Here is a 19,561-nt window from a genome sequence, read left to right as displayed (position 1 = left end):
CTCGATTCGGAGACGTGGTCCTGAGGGGCTTTTTTGTCATTTTACCTAATTTCGCATATTAGCTTAGAATTTAATTGTAGAATCAGTTACTTGAAGTGTTATTTATATTATGCGATTGATTTGAATAGATTTGGGCCATTTGGAGTCGAGTACTCGTGGCAAAGACGTGGTGTCGGGTTGATTTTGAGCTGGTTCGAGGTAAGTGGCTTGTTTAACCTTGTGTGGGGGACCTTCCCCTTAGGATTGGTATATTTGGTAATTGAAATGCCTTGTACGTGAGGTGACGAGTGCGTACTTGTGCTAATTGTTGAAAATCTGGTTTTTATTAAGTAATCACTAGTATGTTTCCTTTCCTATTTTTATTACTTGCACTATTAAGCCTATTGTTAGCTTAGAAAAGCATGTCTAAGTAACTTAATTGCCTTATTTGCTCAACCTGCATTACCTGAATTCTGTGCAGCATGCTAGGCTAGAATCACTTATTGCCTTAATATGAAATTTTTGTCATTTATGTATATTTTCCTATTGTTGCTGTATGTTTATTTTGGGACTACGGATGTGGGATTCCGGTAGCTCCTCCTTGTCTATTTATTTTGGGACTACGGATGTGGGATTCCGGTAGATCCCCCTGCATAGTTACATAGAACTACAGGAATGCACCAGTAGATTCCCCTAGTACTGGGTATTTACATTTGGGACTATGGAACGGGATTCTTGTAGATCCCCGTGCACTATGAGTTGGACTACGGGACGGGATCCCGGAAGATCCATTGGATATGTACATATGGGACTACAGGACGGTATCCTTTGAAGATCCCTGATTGTTATTATTGGTGTTGGGCTGTATTTCCTTCTCGTGTTTACCTTGCTTCTATATAGTTGTTGTCGTCCTATACATCTTGTATTATTTTACTGCTGTATTTATTTATATTGTTCTGTTCTATACTGTTGATCTGTATATTTTATTTAACCTTAGTAGGGCCTTGACCTTCCTCATCACTACCCGACCGAGGTTAGGCTTGGCACTTACTAAGTACCGCTGTGGTGTACTCATGCCTCTCCTGTGCATGTTTTTCATGTATAGATCTAGGTACCGCTACTCAGGCCTACCATTCTTGAGGGAGGTGACTGCTCTAAAGACTTCGAGATACATCTGCCGCGGCCGCAGACCGAGAAGTCCTTTTCTATTCCAGCTGTTAAACCTTGCCTTTCTGTATTTTCTTTCTTGTTAGATATTCTGGAGTTAGACTGTTAGATATTCCAAAGGCTTGTGTTTCCGTGAGTTTCCGGGTTTTGTAATAGTGTACTTGGTTCTGAGAAATGTTGTGTTGTGTATGCCGAGCGGCACTTTTTAACACTGTTTTTATCATTCCTCGTTCTGTTTTAATTGTTTATATTTCGCATTTTGGTTATCTTCCGCAATTTAGGCTTACCTAGTTGTAGAGGACTAGGTGTCATCACGATGGTTCACGGAGGGAAAACCTGGGTCATGACAGGTTGTCTATACTTATCCACAAGAGGCTATGTAACTGTTAGGAAAAATTCCACTTCATTTAATTTCCTTGTCGTGTGACATTTTGACATCACAATTCTAAACTTCTATATTTTATTCTCTCACAGATGGTGAGGACACGCACTACCCGAGATGATCAGGCACTCGCGCCCCCTACTGCAGCCGTCAGAGGCCGGGGCCAAGGTAGAGGCCGAGGGCGCGCACGTGGTGTAGCTAGAGCACCTGCGCGAGCTGCCGCCGAGGTACCACCAGCAGTTTCAGCTGGAGTCCAGGCACCTGACAAGCCTACTGCTATTACAACTCCAGCTCCTCCTAGGCATCAGGAGCCTTATTATGCACCTTCGGTTTCTAGCGCGCCTCCTGCGCGGGGTGCTTTTAGAGGTTAGTCCAGCAGACCTGGACTGAGCCAGTCACAGCCACCACGTCCTCCCAGAGCTTGTTTTGAGTGTGGTGACACATTCCATATGGTGAGAGATTGCCCCAGACTTGGGAGGGGTGCACCTCCACGGACTTCTCAGCCACAGCGTGCCCTGCAGAGTTCTCAGGCTATGGTTACAGCTCCAGTTACTACCCCACCTGCTCAACCAGCTAGAGGTGGAGGTCAGGGAGGTAGAGGTCGCCCTAGAGGGGGAGGCCAGGCCAGATACTATGCCCTTCCTGCCCATACCGAGGCTGTTGCCTTTGATTCTGTCATCACAGGTATTATACTGGTTTGTCACATAGATGCATCGGTTCTATTCGATCCAGGCTCCACTTATTCTTATGTGTCTTCTTATTTTGCTCTGCATTTGGGTGTATCTCGGGATTCTTTGAGTTCCCCTATTTATGTTTCTACTCCTGTGGGAGATTCTCTTGTTGTGGACCGCGTTTATCGGTCGTGTTTGGTTGCTCTTAGTGGTTTTGAGACCAGAGTCGATTTATTGTTGCTCAGCATGGTAGATTTTGACATTATCTTGGGCATGGACTGGTTGTCACCCCATTATGCTATTCTTGATTGTCACGCCAAAACCGTGACCCTGGCTATGCCAGGTGTACCGCGTGTTGAGTGGAGGGGTGCTTTAGATCACACTCCCAGTAGAGTTATTTCTTTTCCTAAAGCTCAGCGTATGGTTGAGAAGGGGTGTGACTCGTACTTAGCTTATGTGAGAGATGTCAGTATTGATACCCTTTCAGTTGATTTGGTCCCAGTAGTACGGGATTTCCCCGATGTGTTTCCAGTTGATCTTCCAAGTATGTCGCCTAATAGAGATATTGATTTTGGCATCGATTTGTTGTCGGGAACTCAGCCCATTTCTATTCCTCCATATCGTATGGCTTCTCCTGATTTGAAGGAGTTGAAGGATCAGTTACAGGAATTTCTTGATAAGGGTTTTATTAGGCCCAGTGTATTACCTTGGGGAGCTTCTATCTTGTTTGTGAAGAAAAATGATGGTTCTATGCGTTTGTGTATTGATTATCGCCAGTTGAACAAGGTTACAGTGATGAACTCCTTTGCCTCGTATTGATGGTCTACTTGACCAGCTTCAGGGCGCACGGGTGTTTTCTAAGATTGATTTGCGCTCAGGTTACCATTAGTTGAAGATTCGGGAGCCAGATATCCCGAAGACTGCTTTCAGGACTCGGTATGGTCATTACGAGTTCCTTGTCATGTCATTTGGGCTGACCAATGCCCCAACAACCTTTATGTATTTGATGAACAGTGTATTCCGGCCGTATCTCAACTCGTTTGTCATTGTCTTTATTGATGATATTCTGGTGTATTCCTAGAGTCGGGAATATCATGAGGAACACCTGAGGACTGTGCTTCAAACTTTGAGAGAGAAGAAGTTATATGCTCAGTTCTCGAAATGTGAGTTTTGGTTAGATTCAGTGGCATTCTTAGGTCACGTGGTATCGAGTGAGGGTATTCAGGTGGATCCAAAAAAGATAGAGGCTGTGCAGAGTTGGCCCAGACCATCCTTAGCTACCGAGATCTGCAGTTTCCTTGGATTGGTGTGCTACTGTCATCGTTTTGTGAAGGGGTTTTCATCGATTGCATCCCCTATGACCAAGTTGACCCAGAAGAGTGCTCCGTTCTAATGGACAGAGGAGTGTGAGGCGAGCTTTCAGAAGCTCAAGACAGCTTTGACCACAACCCTAATTTTGATATTTCCTATAAGTTCAAGGTCTTATACAGTCTATTGTGATGCCTCGAGGGTTGGCCTCGGAGCGGTGTTGATGTAGGACAGTAGGGTGATTGCCTACGCATCCAGAGAGTTGAAGATACATGAGAAGAACTACCATGTTCACGACCTTGAGTTAGCTGCCATTGCTCACGCCTTGAAGATTTGGCGCCATTACTTATACGGTGTGCCTTGTGAGATTTATACTAACCATCGGAGCTTGCAGCACTTGTTCAAGCAAAAGGATCTAAATTTGCGCCAAAGGAGGTGGTTAGAGTTATTGAAGGACTATGATATCACTATTCTGTATCACCCAGGCAAGGCCAAATGTGGTGGCCGATGCTTTGAGTCACCGGGCGGAGAGTTTGGGGAGTTTGGCTTATTTACCAGCATCGGAGAGGCCTATGGCAATGGATATTCAGGCCTTAGCCAGCCAATTTGTGAGATTGGATCTTTCGGAGCCCAGCCGGGTTCTAGCTTGCGTGGTTTCTCGGGCTTCCTTATTTGACCGTATCAGGGAGCGGCAGTATGATGACCCCTATTTGCTTGTCCTCAAGGACAAGGTTCAGCACGGTGATGCCAGAGATGTGACAATTGGTGACGATGGGGTATTGAGGTTGCAGTGTCGGATTTGTGCACCCAATGTTGATGGGCTTCGGGAGTTGATTCTGGAGGAGGCCCATAGCTCATGGTATTCCATTTATCCGGGTGCTGCGAAGATGTACCAGGATTTGAGACACCACTATTGGTGGAGGCGGATGAAAAAAGATATAGTTGGATTCGTAGCTCGGTGCCTTAACTGTCAGTAGGTGAAGTATGAGCACCAGAGATCGGGTGGGTTACTTCAGCAGATAGAGATTCCGGAGTGGAAGTGGGAGCGGATCACCATGGACTTTGTAATTGGGCTCCCTTGGACTTTGAGAAAGTTCGATGCTATTTGGGTGATTGTGGATCGGCTGACCAAGTTCGCTCACTTTATTCCTGTGTGTACTACTTATTCCTTGGAGCGGTTAGTGGAGATTTATATCCGGGAAATTGTTCGATTGCATGGTATTCCAGTGTCCATCATTTCAAATAGAGGTACTCAGTTCACATCACGGTTCTAGAGGGTCGTTCAACATGAGTTGGGTACTCGGGTGGAGTTGAGTACAACATTTCACCCTCAGACGGACGGACAGTCCGAGCGCACTATTCAGATTCTTGAGGATATGCTCCATACATGTATGATCGAGTTTGGAGGGTCTTGGGATCAGTTCTTGCCATTGGAGAAGTTTGCTTACAACAACAGCTATCAGTCCAATATTCAGATGGCACCATATGAGGCTTTATATGGGAAATAGTGTAGATCCCCGGTACGTTGGTTTGAGCCAGATGAGGCTAGACTATTGGGCACAGACTTGTTCAGGATGCTTTGGAGAAGGTTAAGGTGATTCAGGATAGACTCCGTACAGCCCCGTCCAGACAGAAGAGTTATGCGGACTGGAAGGTTCGTGATGTTTCCTATATGGTTGGAGAGTGGGTTCTGCTTCGGGTTTCGCCTATGAAGGGCGTTATGAGATTTGGGAAAAAGGGAAAGTTGAGTCCGATGTTTATTGGCCCTTTTGAGATATTGAGGCGTGTTGGGGAGGTTGCTTATGATCTTGTCTTACCTCCCAGCTTGGCCGGAGTTCATCCGGTATTTCATGTTTCGATGATCCGGAGGTATCACGGTGATCCGTCGCACGTGTTGGATTTCAGTTCAGTCCAGTTGGACAAGGATCTATCCTATGTTGAGGAGCCAGTGGAAATATTGGACAGGTAGGTTAGAAAGCTGAGGTCAAAGAATATTGCTTCGGTAAAGATTCAGTGGCGCGGCCAGCCGATCAAGGAGGCGACCTGGGAGACCGAGCAGGATATTCACAGTCGTTACCCTCATCTTTTCACTACTTCAGGTATGTCTTTTATGTTGTTCGAGGATGAACTAATCTTTAAGTGTAGGAGGATGTGACGACCCGAACGGTCGTCTTAAAATTAACGCCCTGATCCCCTATTTACTGCTTTCCCCAAGTTTAATTCTGCTATTTTGATTTTCCCGGATGTTCGGTTTTGAGTTTCGGAGGGTTTTGGGACACTTAGTCCCTAAATGAGAGCTTAAGTGTTGGAAAGTTGGTCGTAGTTGGAACAGTCTGAAGACGGCCTCGAAATGGAAATATGATGGTTCCTTAGCTCCGTAAGGTGATTCCGCTTAAGGGCGTGTTCAGATTGTGTTTTGGAGGTCCGTAGCTAATTTAGGCTTGAAATGCTGAAAGTCAAATTTTTGAAGTTTCCGGTCCGATAGTGAGATTTTGATCCGAGGGTTGGAATGGAATTTCGGAAGTTGGAGTAGCTCCGTAGTGTTGAATGTGACGTGTGTGCAAAAATGCAGGTCTTTTGGACGAGGTTTGATAGCCTTTCTAATCGAAAGCGTGTTTTTAGAGTTTTTGGAATTCTTAGGCTTGAATCCGATGAAAAATAGGTGTTTTGATATTGTTTTGAGCGTTCCGAAGGTTGAAACAAGTATGAATGATGTTTTAGGATTGGTTGGGAGGTTTGGTTGAGGTCCCGTGGGCCTCGGGTGTGTTCCGGATGCTCAACGGACCATTTTTGGACTTGGAAAGATTGCAGATTTTCTGCTGTTGTGTTGCAGAGAAAACCTTCATCGCGTTCGCGAGGGGGTCTCGCGTTCGCATAGAGCATCTAGGTGAAGCAGCTGAAATGTGCTTCGCGTTTGCTATGATGTCCCGCGTTCGCGAAGGTAAGGACCCGTTGGTCTTCGCGTTCGCGACATGGTCCTCGCGTTCGCATAGGGTCTGCCCGTGTAAGCTATGCATTCACGAGTGGACCTCGCATTCGCGAAAGAGGAATTTGGCCAGCAGGACTTTTGTGCATCACGTTCGCGATAGTAGCCTCGCGTTCGCAAAGAAGGAATTACCTGGGCAGATATAAGATTTCAAAATCGAGGGTTTAGCCATTTTTATCAAAACTTAAGCTTGGGAGTTCAGATTTGAGCGAGATTTTGAGGGATTTTTAGAGATATCGATTGGGTAACGATTCTAGACTCATTTTTGCTTGTAACCCATTAATCTAAACATGAATTCATCCTTTAATTTCGAAATTTGTATGAAAATTGGGAAAAAGTTATTAGACCAAGAAGTTGAGTTTTTATTGGGGATTTGACATCGGATTGGGATAATTTTGATATGGTTAGACTCGTGAGAGTGTGAAAATTCTGAAATTATAAATTTTACCCAATTCCGAGACGTGGGCCCGAGGGGCATTTTGGTCATTTTACCTAATTTCGCATATTAGCTTAGATTTTAATTGTAGAATCAATTACTTGAAATGTTATTTACATTATACGATTGAATTGAATAGATTTAGGCCATTTGGAGTCGAGTACTCGTGGGAAAGACGTGGTGTCGGGTTGATTTTGAGTTGGTTCGAGGTAAGTGGCTTGTCTAACCATGTGTGGGGGACCTTCCCCTTAGGATTGGTATATTTGGTAATTGAAATGCCTTGTACGTAAGGTGTCGAGTGCGTACTTATGCTAATTGTTGGAAATTCGATTTTCATTAAGTAATCACTAGTATGTTTCCTTTCCTGTTTTTATTACTTGCACTATTAAGCCTGTTGTTAGCTTAGGAAAGCATTTTGAAGTAACTTAATTGCCTTATTTGCTCAACCGGTCTTACCTGAATTCTGTGCAGCATGCTAGGCTAGAATCACTTGTTGCCTTAATATGAAATTTTTCCATTTTTGTATATTTTTCTGTTGCTGCTGTGTATTTATTTTGGGACTACGAATGTGGAATTCTGGTAGCTCCCCCTTATCTGCTTATTTTGGGACTACGGATGTGGAATTCCGATAGATCCCCCTGCATAGTTACATGAAACTACGAGAATGCACCCGGTAGATTCTTCCAGTACTGGGTATTTACATTTGGGACTACGAAACGGGATTCCGGTAGATCCCCGCGCACTATGAGTTAGACTACGGGACGGGATCCCAAGAGATCCATTGGATATGTACATATGGGACTACTAGACGGTATCCTGAGAGATCCCCGATTGTTATTATTGGTGCTGACCTGTATTTCCTTCCCGTGTTTACCTTGCTTCTGTATAGTTATTGTTGTCCTGTACATCCTGTATTATTTTACTGCCGTACTTATTTATACTGTTCTGTTCTATACTGTTGATCTTTATATTTTATTTAACCTCAGTAGGGCCCTGACCTTCTTCGTCACTACCCGACCGAGGTTAGGCTTGACACTTACTGAGTACCGCTATGGTATACTCATGCCTCTCCTGCGCATGCTTTTCATGTGCAGATCCAGGTACCGTTACTCAGGCCTACCATCCTTGAGGGAGGCGACTGCTCTAGCGACTTCGAGGTACATCTGCCGCATCCGCAGACAGAGAAGTCCCTTTCTATTCCAGCTGTTAAACCTTGCCCTTCTATATTTTCTTTCTTGTTAGATATTCTGGAGTTAGATTGTTAGATATTCCAAAGGCTTTTGTTTCCGTGAGTTTTCGAGTTTTGAGATAGTGTACTCGGTTCTGAGAAATGTTGTGTTGTGTATGCCGAGCGGCACTTTTTAACACTATTTTTATCACTCCTCATTCTGTTTTAATTGTTTATATTCCGCATTTTGGTTATCTTCCGCAATTTAAGCTTACCTAGTTGTAGAGGACTAGGTACCGTCACGATGGTTCACGAAGGGCGAATCGGGGTCATGACAATCTCATTTCTGAAATTATATCAATTGACTTAAGACGTACTCTTACGTACGAAAAAATGGGGGTGTAGCAGTTATTTAACATAGATTTATATCTAATGACTTTAGATTGGTTAAATTATGAAAATAATGGATTTGAATCAAATTACGATATGAATACTATTTCTTTTCACATGTATTCTACCAAAATCTTTTCCTGCAAATCCTTCACGTGAAATAAAAAATAATCGGAGGAATTAAAAGACAACTTAGCCCAACGATAGTTTTGTTCTTTACAAAATATAAAATTGTCTACTTTTTAAGTATAATAATTTTCTTTAGTATTTGGCTGATTCTTTAACAAAACTCAAACGAAATTTAAATGATGGTGAAATTCTAGACTCGAAATGGAAACACTGTAAACATAGGATATCTGGATTTATGCTTAATTTGTAACTGTAACCAAATTAAAATTGTGAACATCTACTGCTGCATACGATGCTCTATATTAAAATATTTTGAGTTTTAGAAATTCTAGTTAAGATGACCTAACTACATTAACTATTTATAATGTACTTGGAGTATTAACTTAAGAGAAACGGAAAAAAAACAATGGAAAAGGGCAGAAAATGTCCCTAAACTAGTGGAAAAGGTTTAAAAATACCCTTCATCCACTTATTGGGCTAAAAATACCGCTCCATCCACCTTTGGTTCACTTATGCCCTTTGACCGTTAGGTCAATGCTGAATTAAAAATAATTACTTAAAAAAATATTTTGCAAAATATTTTTATTTTTTTAAAACTAATGCACCAGTAGTCCACTAATTTAGTAAAGTCTTCTTCTTCTTCTTTTTTTTTTTTTTTAGTTTTTACCAAAAACAATCAATTTTTACAAAAAAAATTTTTTTTTCATTTTTTAAAGCATTTGTTTTGTAAAAATTGGAAAAAAATTGTTTTTAACAATTTTTTTTTCGTGTTTTAAAAACGGAAAAAATATTTTCGTTTTACAAAAATATTTTTTTTTCATTTTTTTGTAAAAAATTCAGTTTTTAAAAACTAAAATATTTTGTTAAAAAACGAAAATAGTTTTTTCAGTTTTTACAAATTTGTTTTTCCAGTTTTTACAAAAAAAATGCTTTAAAAAACTGAAAAAAAAGTTTTCAAAAACTAAAATATTTTGTTCAAAATATTTTTTCAGTTTTTAAAAAACAAAAATATTTTATTAAAAACAATTTTTTTCTGTTTTTACAATATTTTTTTCATCTTTTAAAAGAAATACTTTAAAAAACTAAAAAAATGATTATTTTTTTCTTGTAAAAATTGAATTGTTTTTTGTAAAAACTGAAAAAAGAAGAAGAAGACTTTACTAAATTAGTGAACTACTGATGCATTAATTTAAAAAAACAAAAATATTTTTTTAAGTAATTATTTTTAATTCAACATTTACCTAACGGTCAAAGAGCATAAGTGAACCAAAAAAGGTGGATGAAGGGGTATTTTTAGCCCAATAGGTGAATGAAGGATATTTTAAACCTTTTTCCATAGTTTAGGGGCATTTTGAACCTTTTTCCGTAAAAAACAAAGAGTTGGAGGCACCACTAAACTAATTAACTATAGAAACATAGTAATTATTTGGAGTGGAGTTCGTGTAAATGGAATTTTGAGTACTCCATCATAAAATAATTATTCTTACACACTCTTAAAAGAATTTACAAGAATACCAAGCCATACTATGATGAATAAATTAATGTGATAAAGGTCTAACATATTTTGTGGGCTGTTAAGTTCGTGACACAAACATTTAAGAATTAAAATCCGCTTCTAATATAAAAAAAAGTGAAAATCGTAAAATAGAATTGTTCACTCTAGGAATGAATTGCAACCTTGTAGTTAGACTTTCATGTAATCACAATATTGCTTCAATTGAAGTGAAAAAAATAGATGTCATTATTTAAATGTATGTACAAGAAGAATTAGAGTTTAGTTTTCAAATTAAAAGAGAATAAATATAGAGAATAACAAGTTTAAATTAGATATGTATTAACTACCATAAATAATCATAAATACGAGATAAAATTACTTACATCGATTTGGTTATCGTTATTAAATCACGTAAAATATTTAGTTTTAATAATAAAATGATATATTAATTGAGATCTACCTACTAAAACTTAAATCTTAATATTATAAGCTAAAGAGAAAGGAAAAATAGAAACAAAAAGAGGAGGAGAGAAAAGAGTGATGATCAAATATATGTATTTGTAAATAGAATGCAAGGCTAACATACATTATTAATAGATTATTTATATATTTATTAATATTTTCAAAGAATAAACATTTCTTCACATTCCTGTCGTAAAAAAGTCACAAGAAAGAGCAAGTTTATGTAGTTCAATCTGTAAAGTCTTTTCATACGCCCACAAAAGTCTTCCTTACCCACTATATTCATAAACAATGAGTCAGAGATCGAGTAAATACAATAATTGACGCTTATTGGTATTCCAATCTTCTTTTTTTAGGAATAGGTAATAAAATTTTGATTTATCGGTAATAAAACCTGGCTACTATTCTACCATGAGGAAAATGAGTGAAAAATAACTATGTGCAGTAAAAGAGAAAATGATCATTAATTGCTACTTAGAACATAACAATTAAACGTTCATACTAATAATAAAATATGCATGCTATGTATTACCTACAAATGTAATGTCTTTAATATCTTCATTAGACATAAGTTGCATGAAATGAACATTAATCAAGCCTATTGTATTGTACACTTCTGAATTTATTCTCTTAAATCATCTTTTTCTTTTTTGTTTCTTTTCATCTTTCTTCTCTTAGTTGGGATGTTACATGTGAAATACCTATATAGAAACTAATATACGAAAAAGCCCCTTAAGTTCTCAAAAAATAAATAAATTGTTGGGCCCGGGATATCCTCGCCAGTACTGGAAATAAAGCAAAAAAAAGAGAAAAGAAAGAATAGTATTAACAAACTCTAAGGGGAATTAATTTACTTTAAAAAAAGATGAATGTCGGTGGAGGAACCGGCGCCGGCGACTGTATATCCTCACCTTCGACCACCGTGTCGCAGTGGTTCTTCACCGTATCTCAGCGGTACCAGCACCTTCTGGATAGGTCAACGCCGCATGTCCGCCACCGTTGGATCGCCTTTTCGGTGATAGCTTTGATCTATGCCGTACGCGTGTACTTCGTTCAAGGATTCTACATCATCACGTACGGACTAGGAATCTACATCCTTCAGCTGCTGATCGCCTTCCTTTCCCCTCAAGTGGATCCGGAACTCGCCGATGGTCCTGGTCCTTCCCTCCCCACCCGCGGTTCCGATGAGTTTCGCCCTTTCGTTCGTCGCCTCCCTGAGTTTAAATTCTGGTGCGTAATTCTTGAATACTATTTGTTTTGGTCCGTTTGGATCTATTTCGTAATTTGATCGAATCAGTTTCTGCATTTTTCAATTGGTTTCCTAGAAATTTAATTGGATGAATAGAGCGGAATTTCATATGATTGAGTATTACTGATTTAGGATTGACTCTTCCTTTATTGATTTATGGATCACAGAAATTGAGTTCTGACGGTTCTGTTCTTTTCACACTGGCACGATGAACATTGGTTTCTATATCCTTCTTTAGTTAATTTGACTATTTTCGTAAAAATAAATGTGTTGAATTGCGAATAAAACTAAGAAATAACTTTCAAATGCACTAAAGCTCGGTCCTTTAATACGTTCTAGAAGCATTCGCTTGGTGGTAATTTAACTCTTGCAAAGAATCATTTTGGATATATACTGCATTTGTATGAAGTATTTTTGCAAAATTGTCTGGACAAATACTTTTTGGGAAGTTTACAAAGTTGATTATACTTGGGTCAGCCTTAGATGCGGTGTGCCTGTGTCCCAAGTATTCAATTTATTTCATGTACATCAATGTAGTGTCTTAGTAAAAATAATGTTGTTGCTCCTACATTATTTTGCCATCATAGCTAAGATTTGCTCAGCCATGACTTTTCCCTGGTCTATTGTAAGTGTGTGAATCTTCAGACCTGCGTAGTTGTTATTGGTTGGCTATTATAATCATTTGTTGTCTTTACTGATCATTGCAACTGTTGTGCAATTGAAGATATCATCTTTAGATTATTATTATTATTTTTTTTTATCTTTTGCGTGACAACCTATGAATGTGGCAAAAAAGTAGGAGAGCTTAAAATGGGGAAAGCTAATGGTCTTAACTTGAGCCTTGGACCAACACGTTCACTGCCACCAGGTCAAACCAGAGAGATGCAGGGGGGCATCGCCTAACCTATGTCTAAAGGAGAGCCCCTTATAAAATGAAAATGCCATGTTATCATTGCCCTCGCTGATGGGCGCCCCTTCTAGATGTGGTTATGCAGTTTTTGCCCTTGAAAAAAATGACTTTTTTGGTTTTTAATTCTTATGTGCAACGAAATTGTGTAAAATTAACCATTAATACACTTCAAATTTTCCTATGCATGGGATGAGTTTAAAGGAAGTAACATGGTCAGTGAGGATTCATATAGCGACTCCAACTTGTTTGGAAGTCAGTCATAGTTGTTGTTGTTGAAAAAGCAAAAGGTTGGCTTATTTGCTTGTTCTATTTATCAAAAAAAGAAAAGAAGTTCAATAGAGTTGGTTGAGAACTTGAGGTCTCATGACAAAAACCTTGGTGATTTCTTCCCATCCGTTCAAGTCTTGGTGGATATGGTTACCTGGTATTTGATGCTAGTGATTTCTTCCCATCAAGTCTTGGTGGATATAGTTATTTGGTACCTGATGCTTGTGGGAGGTAGTAGGTATCCCCTAGAATTAGTCGAGGTGTGCGCAAGCTGGCTCGGACACCATGATTATCAAAAGAAAAAAAAAGTTCAAAACTTTCTCCGTTTTCCCTTCCTACAAAGAAATAAATCTCCTCTTTTACTACCTTACTTTGCTATAGTTATCTAGAGGTATGAAAAATGAAGATAATATTTGGTGCTAGGGATTTTAATTCTTAATTTTTTTTAGGAAGAAATGTTGTCTAAGTAATTTGTAGGATACACATGTTTTAAGTTTGGCTGTTGATATTAAAGTACTGCATCTATTTCAATTTATGTGATATTTTTTTTTTTAGTGTATCCGGAAAAAAAAATGACGCCTTTCTATGTATAGAAATAATTTAACTCTTAATTGCCCATTCTACCTTGAATAGGATGATTATAGCCACAAAATGTTATGACATGTTTTAATTCACAAGTTTCAAAAGTTTTTCTTTCTTTCTTAGATTCGTGATAGTCAAACACCTTTACATAACATGGGACAGAGGAGTAAGTTATAGGCAATCTTGTAAAATCTACTCAAACTAGTTAACATTTCTTATTGTTATTAATACCAGTTAAGCATTAATAATTCACTATGGAAAGTATTGGCTTACATAAAGAATATACTTGAGTAAAGGCATGGCACTACATAACTTTTGAAACTGACTGCTAAATTTTATTTGCTAGAATACAACTTTCTTCACTTGCCATGTGTTTTTTTACTACAACTTGAACTCAAGGTTTGAGTTTACGAGAAGTGCTTTCATGTAAGAACCTTTTGTGATCAGTAAAACAATTGTTTTAAGTTAAGTTAGCATCAAGTTGATGCTAACGTGCGGGGTTACAACAAATACGAAAAATAAAGAAAGATAACATGGAGAAAAACTAAATTTGTGCAATTTTAAAGGTACTACATTAAGGGGAAAAACGCTTATTTACTGCGAGCGAGCTTCAGATACTTTCTCACTTCCCTCCTTGCACAAGAAACAAAGATATCCAATGCATTTAAATTTTCATTCTATGAAATTACTTAACTTCGTTCAAATACGAATATAGGCATGATTGAAGCATAAAATGAAATAATAATTTGGTTTCCCCTTAATGACATGCTCTTACAGGCATAAAAATGTCATTGCATGTTTAAGAGCACTAGTTCTAGTAGTACTTTTGCTATGTTATAAAGTCTTTTTTTTACACTGTGTTCAGTTAAATACTGCCTTATAAAATAAAACAGATGGGGTATAAACATAAGGTTAAAGTAACAAACATTGAGGATATTCACAAAGCCAACACTTATCCCAAAATTTCACATGCCAGCTCACTCAATCTAAACTACGCGTATCTTTTGAATTCCTTATGGATTTCAAATCTGCTCCTTGATTACAACACAACTTTTACGGTTAGTTGAAGATCTTCAAAGTTGTTTCCAAGGGGATGGCTGAGTTGAGTGGTTGAGGCACCCATTTGTTCCTATTTTGGTACGAAGATTTACCTGACACATGTGCTTGTGGAATGTAATAGGCTGTTTGGTGGGTTAGCAAGGTACGCCACAAGGTAGCTCGGATAATATCATCATCAAGTTTAAGAAAAAAACTATTCAAGGCCAAAGGTAAGCCAAAGTCGGGAAAACTAGTTATTATTCATTATCTAATTAATGATTTATGCGTTTTAACTTTATTCCGTTGTGCCAAAGATAATGTGATATAGGAATGTCACGACCCAAATCCCACTATTGGAGTCGTAATGGTACCTAATCTTCGAGACTAAGTAAGCCCGCCACTTATACAACATTAAATCAACAAGACATGAGATATTAAGACATAATCTAATATAAAAGTGGAAATAGAATTAACACAAGCCAAAATAGCAATACTCAATATAATTTCTCAGAACTAGGTGGTACAGAGTTATGAGCTCTAAGTGAACACATAAGAATGTCTCAAATACAATTTCAGATATGAAAATAACAGTATCAATGTAAGGATGAGGCTCCGAGGGACTACGACAGCCATGCAACTCTACCTTGAATCCTCGCGATCAATGTAGCACTCACTCTCTAAGTTCGCTGTCTCCAACACCTAGGTCTGCACAAAAAAGTGTCGAAGTGTAGTATGAGTATACCACATCCCGTACCTAGTAAATATCAAGACTAACCTCGGTGAAGTAGTGACGAGGTTCAAGTCATATGATACTCACTAGTCAAGGAAACATATGCAAAATATTAATAACTGATAGTAGAACATGTAACGGATAACAATATCATCATTTTCGTTAGAACATTGGATAACAACTCAACGTAGGAGAATTCATCTTTGACATCAAATCATCAAATAGAAGTGGAGGCACTTAATAACATGTTAAATTCAACTAGCAACTCATAAAAATACATGACGGTGTTTAAAGAAAACATGTGTATGATCAAAATATCATCCTCGCTTCGTCACAAGAACATCATCAAGAAAATCACCCCCAAATCATCACATAACATCAACCACTAATGACACCCTTATTTCACCGCATGTTCAATAACAATAAATGTCACCCTTATCTCGCCACATGCGCATATTACCAACCCTTATTTCGCCATATGGGCAACCCGAGCAAACGCCACCCTTATTTTGCCTTATGCGCAAAACAGTAATTACAATTGTACTGCAAAGACCTCGTGCCAATACTCAATCAATCCGCTCAACATGTCCACATGTGCCATAATTATCACAAATCAATATGCCAAATTTTCATCAAAGATATAAGCTTATAATTTATCAGCAAGGTGCACAAGGACATGCACATAATAAAAATGCGGATGGGTGTTCAACATATAAAGCATGGCTACGGCTTAGTCAATTGCAGCGATCATATTCAAGTAATCACAAAGTGATTAAACATGTTTCACGCAAGGCACATAAATTAAGGCATATTAATAGCCTAAGGTCTTAATCCGGTCATAAGCCACACATAACACCCGATTACACGCTTGTCACTTCGCGTACACGTCGCTTCTCACATAATACGGATAAGCAAGTAAGACCAATTTCTAAGGGGTATTCCCTTCCCCAAACAAGGTTAGGCAAAATACTTACATTCAAACAAGCCAAATCAATACTCCAAAATGCGTTTCCTTTAGAAATCACTTCCGTCAAGCTCAAATCTAGCAAAAAGACTCAATAACATCAAACAAAGTTAAAGGACTCAATTCCAAACAATAAAGTCCCAATCTTTACCCAATTCCCGGAAAGTCAACAAAAGTCAACCCCAGGCCCACACGGTCAAAACTCGAGTCAAGAAGTAGATCCCGTCTACCCGTAACCCCATGAGTCCAAATATGTGATTAGTTTTCAAAATCGAGTCCAAATCAACTCAAATCCTCAATTTTTATTTTTCACAATATAGTCAAAACCCCCCAAAAATTCCTTTCAAATTCCTTGATTTTGGTGTAAAAAATGCATGAGATTTCAAGATATAATATCAAAATCAAGTGAAAATCAGTTACGCAATAGCTTTGTATGAAAATCTTCTTCAAAAATTGCCCCTCACTGAGGCTATGGCTCAAAGTATTATAAAATATGGGTCTATGCCCGAAATTGCGTAAGTTATAACAGTTGCGGATGTTGCATTTGCGATCAGGGGTTCATGGATACGACTATCACAATTGCGACAAAGCGCTCGCAAAAGCTAACTTGGCCCCTAAGCAACTGACATCGCAATTACGACCCGAAACCTCACAATTGCAAAGCATCCTTCGCAAATGCGAGCATCGCAATTGCCATACCAGCTTCGCAAATGCGAAGCTGGCCTCCTAAGCCACACATCGAATATGCGATCAATTGTCCGCAAATGCGAGCAGACCTTCACAAATTCGAGGTCTGCAACACCAACAATTTGAAGCTTTTCCAAAAACCATCCGAAAACCATCCGCAACTCACACGAGCCCTACACCAAACGTTCACTCAAACACATGAACCTCGTACGAACTCGCTCGCAAGTTCGGAACATCAAAATAACATACAAAACCACGAATCGAACACCAAAATGTATCATGCAAGCTTTGAAACTTAAGAACTTCAATATAACAACCGAGCGTCCGTTTCCTACAACTCGTAATGAGACCAATCTTTGCACGCAAGTTCTACATGACAAAACAAACTTATTTCAAGTCTCGGAGCAACAGTCCGACCCCGATAGCCACAAAGTCAACCCATGGTCATACTTATGAAATTTCTAAGCCTTCAAATTGCCAACTTTCGGCAAAAATAGCCAAATCATTCTAGGAATTTCCGAATCCAATTTCGGGCATACGCTAAGCCCAAAATCACCATACAAACCTATTGGAATCATCAAAACATGAATCCAAGTTCATTAACACAAAAGTCAAACCTTGATCAACTCTTATAACTAAATCTTCCAACCACAGAGCTACGTATTCCAATTCACCCCAAAACCTTCACAGAGCCAAACCAACCATCCCCGCAAGTCACAAAACAATAACTAAGCACAAGAGAAGCATCAAATGGGGAAACTGGGCTCAAATACACAAAACGACCGGCCGCATCGTTGTAAGGAAGTTTTATAATCGACCTATTTAAACCATGATCTTGAACAAGTAACATAATTATACTCTTGAAAGATAGAAGTTGTGTTGTTTCAATCTATTTGGCAGTGAATATCTTTTGAATTTTTCTATGAATTCATTTTGAACCAACAACAGAAGTTTTGCGGCTATCGATGCTATATGGGATACAGTTAACTGTTAAGGCAAGGTCTCATAGTAAGAACATATAATATTCGATGAAGTTAAACTTCTCATTCTCTACCTTTTGTAGACTAATACTTATATACCGGGAGCTTTTCATACATTAATAAATTATAACTATCATAAAAGTTGGGAAGGGGTTTAAACTTCCCTAAGGATTCTCGAGCATGTCCTTTTTCGTTTAGTTCTCGATGTTATAGTGCTACAGGTTTGTGTGTATGGAAAAAAAATCAATATCTGTTGTTGCGTGGCTTTTTGACGGTCTTGGCAACTCTGGAGAACTCTTCATTTGCTATCACCTTCACTTGGAATGTACTTGAAAAGGGAGCAAATATTTTGTATTAAAGCTGGATATTGGTTTTACATTGATTTTTATTGTTATAGACAGAAGTAGTGCCTGCCATATGTGTCAAATATAAATAGGCTGCTTCCATGAGGTTCTTTGTATTTTTATGATTCTCCTATTATTCTTGTAATGCACAAGAGAGATCTTTGGGTATTAGCTTTTATATCACTGATATTTCTTCTAATGTAATCTTTTAAATAGTATTACTGTGTTCCACTTCATCCATGCACCTAATTTTTATATTAGTGGGTTTCCCATCCAAATTCCGTTGGTCCATGTAGTCCTAGGAATGATGACACACTAGTTCTTGCCTGGAAACTGATTTTTTTCTTTGCTTCTATGACAGGTATTCGCTAACAAAAGCCTTCTGCATCGCTTTTGTGCTGACATTCTTCAGTGCTTTTGATGTACCTGTATTTTGGCCAATTTTGTTATTCTATTGGGTTGTACTATTCATTTCGACAATGAAGAGGCAGATAATGCACATGATCAAATATAGATATGTCCCCTTCACATTTGGCAAACAGGTATCTATGAAAGTTATTTGTAGTTTAATTTTTTCTGTAACCTTTCTAGATGGCCAAGCCTGAATTTGTCAGTCCGTACGGTGTACCTTAGTTATTTTGAAGACAACTGAGACTTGCTTCCTTTCTACAGCGTTACAGTGGGAAGAAAGAAACAGTCATCGATGAAGCAGATGTTTCCAGACCTTGAGGTTCAAAGTAGATCAAGGCATTTTATGACAAGAACATGGATCTGTTTTGGGTAACTGATTTGGCTAGACTGAACTATCCTTTCTCCATAAAAAGGTTTCTAGATTGGAACGAGCCACGCCACTGACATATAATCATCAATCAACTATTAGATTTTAAAACTCTAGCTTTTCTCTTAGTAGCAATATGTACGTACTTATTTTTGTCTTGATGGGTAAGTAGCTCCTGAATGTTTATATTCATTTTTGAGCTGCTCCAACCTTGCGTGTACAACTTTTATTCAAGTTCTGGTAGATGCTGAGTCTGCAGTGTACTCGTTATAAATGTTTAATGATCTATTGGGGATATCTTATTCTTCGCTTTTACTGGTTCCTGTCACACCCCAACCTAGGTGAAGTGGACAAGCACACAGTACCTCATTTACATGGCGACTCATTCTGTACGGTCACTGATTTACTTAAACTCGAGATTCTGTACGGTAACTGATTTACTTAGACTCGAGCTCCTGC

At 38.6% G+C, this 19,561-nt stretch overlaps 1 protein-coding gene across 1 annotated transcript; it reads left to right on the top strand.

Annotated features, from left to right (window-relative positions):
- Window positions 1-11,353: 11,353 nt before the first annotated feature.
- On the top strand, window positions 11,354-19,395 carry LOC107760221 (protein RER1A-like). Its single transcript, XM_016578238.2, has 3 exons — window positions 11,354-11,803; window positions 18,686-18,866; window positions 18,997-19,395. Exons 1-3 carry the CDS (start codon window positions 11,439-11,441, stop codon window positions 19,051-19,053), a joined length of 603 nt encoding a protein of 200 aa, XP_016433724.2. The 5' UTR covers window positions 11,354-11,438; the 3' UTR covers window positions 19,054-19,395.
- The last annotated feature ends 166 nt before the right edge of the window (window positions 19,396-19,561 follow it).

The sequence above is a fragment of the Nicotiana tabacum genome, chromosome 18 (genome assembly GCF_000715075.1).
Source record: "Nicotiana tabacum cultivar K326 chromosome 18, ASM71507v2, whole genome shotgun sequence".
In the NCBI taxonomy this organism is placed as follows: Eukaryota; Viridiplantae; Streptophyta; class Magnoliopsida; order Solanales; family Solanaceae; genus Nicotiana; species Nicotiana tabacum.
Note: the sequence above shows the minus strand (reverse complement) of the source record. Positions and strands in the feature narration are given on the sequence as shown.

Coding starts and splice junctions, on each gene's coding strand:
- LOC107760221 (XM_016578238.2), top strand. CDS start 11,439: ATGAATGTCGGTGGAGGAACCGGCGCCGGCGACTGTATATCCTCACCT. Junction 11,804..18,685: donor CTCCCTGAGTTTAAATTCTG/GTGCGTAATTCT, acceptor CTTCTATGACAG/GTATTCGCTAACAAAAGCCT. Junction 18,867..18,996: donor CCTTCACATTTGGCAAACAG/GTATCTATGAAA, acceptor TCCTTTCTACAG/CGTTACAGTGGGAAGAAAGA.